General features: G+C 38.1%; 1 protein-coding gene across 1 annotated transcript; it reads right to left on the bottom strand.

Annotated features, from left to right (window-relative positions):
- Positions 1-671: 671 nt before the first annotated feature.
- On the bottom strand, positions 672-4,792 carry LOC121800396 (Golgi SNAP receptor complex member 1-2-like). Its single transcript, XM_042199972.1, has 6 exons — positions 4,459-4,792; positions 2,949-3,145; positions 1,846-1,935; positions 1,705-1,776; positions 1,046-1,175; positions 672-958 (listed from the first exon to the last, which is right to left on the bottom strand). Exons 1-6 carry the CDS (start codon positions 4,577-4,579, stop codon positions 861-863), a joined length of 708 nt encoding a protein of 235 aa, XP_042055906.1. The 5' UTR covers positions 4,580-4,792; the 3' UTR covers positions 672-860.
- Positions 4,793-5,029: the final 237 nt, after the last annotated feature.

Below are 5,029 nucleotides of genomic sequence, written 5' to 3'. Positions count from 1 at the left end.
TTCTATCTAGACAGGCCTCAATGCGCAACCAACAGGATCATGCGCACGCAGCTCATGAGCGACATGATTGAAGAAGTGTGGGCTCGTAACCGCCGTCGCTGAGTTTGCATTTTTTTTTAATTCGCTTTGTAATGTATTAATTTTTATTAAATGAAATGAAGTTTTTGAAATTCGTATTTTAATTTATTAGTTTTTTTAAATTCGTATGGATTTTGTAAATATAAAAAAAAATGATGATGTGGCGAGCCATAGGGCGCGCCTTAGGGCACCCCACTGCAGGTGGGGAGGTAGGAGGATAAAACTGATGACGTGGCGCGCCTTAGGGCGCCCCACTGCTGATGCCCTTAGTGAGTTAAGGACAGAATAAAATAAATTCTATAGGAAGAAGGATAAACTAGGAGAGAGAGAGAGTAAAATACAGATAATTACTAGTATGTCTTTTGATCCAAATATGGAGCTTCATACCCTCACCAGTAACCACATTCAAATCAGTGAAACCAAATTATGCCCTTTGGTCTAAATCTCTCATCCAAACACTACATATGTGAAGGCTAAAATCTCAAAGAATGCTCTTGATTTGACATGTAATAACCAAGGCAAAGAAGAAACTTTTAATGAACTCAATATGTTATGTTGAGGCAGAGGAGCTTATACCTGAAGTGAAAGTAACATGTGGGCATTGTCTTTATTAATAACACTGCATCATCTGCAGTTTAAGTGATCGAAACGCATTTCCTCTATTAATGTGAGCATTTGAATCATTGATAAAAAAAACCCATAGACTTCACTAAATATACATGTAAACGGATAATCCGTATGGAAGTCCTCTTCTCTCTCACTCAATTTTAACATAAATCTGTTCACTTTGAGAGCCAATAGATGATAAGAAAAAGCGTACAAGCAGAAATGACAGCAGATAGGATGAGTGTGTCTCTTGATCGTTTTTTTCTGATTGAACCTGTGAGGATGGATCAGGTAACAATACAATCAAGAATGGGTTTTCACGACAAAAGATACGCAGAAAAATATCTATCGAGAAAATTACCTATTAGACCACGAATCACTGGAAATTTGTCTCCCAGTACCTTGACCTTTCCTTGAACGTCTCCAAACAGGGCCCTTTGCGAGCCCAAGACTGCTCTGGTTGATTGAGCTTGACTAATAACATCATCAATCTGCAGATCAAAGATTAAATGTCTTATACAGGCTATATAGAATTTGTGCACGTCATGGCCAAACTATGACAAGAACCTTGGCAAAATCAACAAGAAATTTTTGTCTATTTTGATTAGGAGAATGATCTAAGAGTGACCAAGTCAACCAAGAAAGTTAGCTGAAGACGTACTTCATCACTGGGGAAATTTTTCCAAAACTTCCTTGCAATTAAGAAAGCAGAACTAACAGGGTGTTTGAAATTTCTGATTGCTTGATGTCAAGGAGTTCTATTCCAGTGTCATGAATTAGACAAATGAAGTATGGACTAGTCATTATCACTACCCCAAGAATACCCACACTTGGAGCTCGTGGGAAATACTGCAATGACACTTCATAAAGGACATCTAATAGTTTCCATAGGGAAATCTCTATAAACCCTAAAGAATTTCCAACCTAATCCAATGGTCCCACCAGCTCACTATAGCACAAAGAAACATTTCTCTGCAATATGTACCAAGCAAACAAAATAATCAGGAGTTTAAGTCTTACATGTGACATGCTCCCATGTATAGCAGCTCTCTCCCTTAATAATTGCATTCTTGGAGAGACGCTCCCAGAGGCCTGCATAAATTCAATTTCAGTTCAAAGAAGACCAACATGTTGTTAATATTCAAAATCAGGCGCTCTCACCTTATATTCACTGATATCATCCCGCACAGAACTAAGAAGTTCGGCATGTTCCCTCTGGGAGTTAATATTTCCCTTGATTCGCCTAAACTCCTACAGAAATATCCGAAGATAACTTAGTCGGTACAGACGTACAGTGAAGCAAAATTGCAGCTACAGAAGATACAACTTCTAATTACATTTGTCCAACTGAACTACCGTGGACACTTTTTTTATTTAATTTTTCTTTAGCCAGATTGTATCCTAACAATGCCGTGGGCTGTATTTTATCACCTAGGGCTCCCTGGCAGCAAAAATATCCAGCCAAGATGTTGTCATATGTGATGCAAGCATGCCTTACAAGGGAACTTTTGCCACTTCAGTGTGTCATTTGAAGGGGAAATCATCACATTTGGTAACAACTTGAGAATATTCCACCACTAGGGAGCTCTACTGCTTAGAAACCATTAAGGATGCAGTCCATAGACAAGAGTTTGTGTAGTATTTCCAAGTACGTCATAGAGTTAGGTGGACAGCAGCACAAGTGTAATAGCAAAAATATAATAGAAGCAGAGGCACATAGGTAGACAAAGCCTTGTTAAGATATATATACTGCAAAAGTCTTAGAAAATTTTGGTTTCATACTACATGCGATAGATTCTAACCTTTGACATCCCATATTATTAGTGAATATAAGTACAGGAAAATAACTAAGCACCGAGAAGTTTATTGCATGTGTAAAAAAAACAGAGAGCTTAATTTGGATGAAATCGAGCAACAAACGATTCAAAGAAATGAAGCAACATAACTGGCAGCTTAGCTGATATTTAACCCATTTACATAATAAACCATCATCTAAGTATAAAGATAATAATAATGACATGAATGGCCTACGGTAGTACAGTATAAAGCTTCATGAAGCAAATAATTATTTAAGAATTCTGGATACCAATGCTGCTGAGAATGATTGTAGCACCAAATTGACAAAGAGTTAAATTTAAAGTGAACGAGTCCTATGTACAAAGTATTCTGACTGGAAAATTATTACCATTTTTCTAGTTACTGGATGGAAATTTTATACCAGAAGTATCACAGAAAGAAAAGAAAAACAAAAGACTGCATACTACCTGCGTAAATTCATGCAGTATGTCTCTGTGCCTAGCAAGCTTTTGTGTAACTGAAGTAGTAGGTGCAGCAGATGTAGCACATCGACTCATTGAATCGTTTATATCAAGTAGCTTCTCTAGCAAGGACTGAATCTCCATTTCCATAGACTTCCATGACCTGCTGGATCCAAGAGTTGGTGAAACAACATCTACATTACCTGGAAGCCCATTAACCATAAGAACTGCAAGCCTTGCAGGAATTTATACTACCTATAGGGAAAAAAGACTATGGTTCCCAAATAAATGGGTTATTCAGAGGGAAAAGATCTTCAAAACCAAACATGGCTCCACTACTTTCCTAACCATGTCCAACCATTCAGAAACAGACGCTAGTGCTCAAAGATATACTCAACACGTTACCATGGAAATCCACACATCTGTCCAATATAATAATGATGAAAGCAATAACTTATTCGCATCTGCAACAGAAAAAACTTGCTGATAGTTTGGACAAACTCAGCGACTGGTTGCTAGAATACCTCACAACACCAAGAACTATTAATGTGAAGATGTTCTTTATGAATGTATGTTTATTTAGCATATTAGCTGTTTTGAACATGCTCAAGAACGCTGCGTCTTTCTATCAGAAGGAGCAGCACCAAATGCACAATAGAGTAACATGGGCAAGCAAACTACACTGCAGGCCCAGAGGCTATATGAATATAAAGGTAGTTAACTTGGTTTCACCTTCATTAAGGCTAAGATAAGGAAACAGTGGGAGGGTAACAAAGGTTTACCACATACTACTATATATTAGGCTGACAAACAAAGAGAATAGGTTTCACAAGAATAATTTCCTAAGCTCCAGTTGGGGGGTGGGGGGGGGGGGGGGTGACCTGCCCAGCAAACATGAGAAACACGCATCACACCAATATGCATCAGAAACAATATGCTCATATACAGCCCATTAAGCTCATGTGTAAACATTGCACAGGTATAGCTTCCGGCATTAGAATTTTCAGTTAAGTGGAAGTTCTAAATATCTCTCATCTAGCCAAACAGAACAGGGTCGATATATTCTTCCATCCTACATTACACTGTTAAGATTACTTAATTTCTCTGTCAGTAATTTAGCTAAAATCCTATGGCTCAAATCTCAAATTGCACATAAAATTGACGAAACTTCATCTACGAGTGCTAATAAACAGATCCCCTATCAGCAAGCATCCACAAGTACACCAACAGACACATGCAGTGCTTGCGAAAACAAACTAAGATTGTAACGAACAAATGAAAATCAACGGTGATCTGAACCACAGATCGCAGATTTTCTTCTTGTTGTCAATTTATTCCACCATAACATAGGCAGAGTTGTAAAATCCATCCATTCATAAACTTAATTTCCCAAATGCAAATACACTAAACAAGCGTATCCTCGCATTACTATCAGCAATCGCGAAAACCACATCTTAAAATCATTTCTAAAAATCAAAATGGCAGCATATCAGCCAAGGATGAAGAGAGAGTGTACCTCCGTGAGTGAAGCGAGCTCCGAGCTTAGCATAAGAGGATAGCTTGACATCGAGATCACCTTCGATCTTCCGAGCTTCTTTCCGGAGCTCCTCCCAACCCGATTCCTGCAAAGCGTCCATAATCGGATCGAAATGGATCGGAGAGAACGCTCGGTCAGTACAGCTAGTGCACGGATCAGTAATCCAAATAGGATAATCAGGAAACGGATTATCGGATCCGAGTGCGACAGTTGAGTGTCTACCACTGCAGCAGCAGTTGAATCAGAAATGGAAGAGGACGTTGGGTTTTAGCGATTTTTTTTCTTCTCCTGTTTTTCTATTAATGAGTTTTGCTTATTTACCTAATTTACTTGCTACGACTACTAATTAAATTCAATTACTACATTTAATTTGTTTTAATTGTGTTAATAAGGGCAAATTTATTTTCAAAATATTTGGTCAAGATCAAGATCAAGGAGGTCTCAGCGGAGCTGCTCAGAATTTCATTCCTTGTTGCATCTATACCATCCATACATGACGAGCTATTTGATGAGTTTTCTGTTTTCTATTTATGCCATTATTGTATTGTCT

This window comes from Salvia splendens, chromosome 1 (genome assembly GCF_004379255.2).
Source record: "Salvia splendens isolate huo1 chromosome 1, SspV2, whole genome shotgun sequence".
In the NCBI taxonomy this organism is placed as follows: Eukaryota; Viridiplantae; Streptophyta; class Magnoliopsida; order Lamiales; family Lamiaceae; genus Salvia; species Salvia splendens.
The sequence above is the reverse complement of the archived record's forward strand: the minus strand, read 5'-3'. Positions and strand labels throughout refer to the sequence as shown.

Bases quoted from the DNA above. Each gene is read 5' to 3' on its own strand.
- LOC121800396 (XM_042199972.1), bottom strand. From the start codon at position 4,579: ATGGACGCTTTGCAGGAATCGGGTTGGGAGGAGCTCCGGAAAGAAGCT. The intron at 3,146-4,458 runs GTACACTCTCTC...ATGGGCTTCCAG, and splicing joins AGCTCGCTTCACTCACGGAG to GTAATGTAGATGTTGTTTCA. The intron at 1,777-1,845 runs GTGAGAGCGCCT...GAATTTATGCAG, and splicing joins ATGATATCAGTGAATATAAG to GCCTCTGGGAGCGTCTCTCC.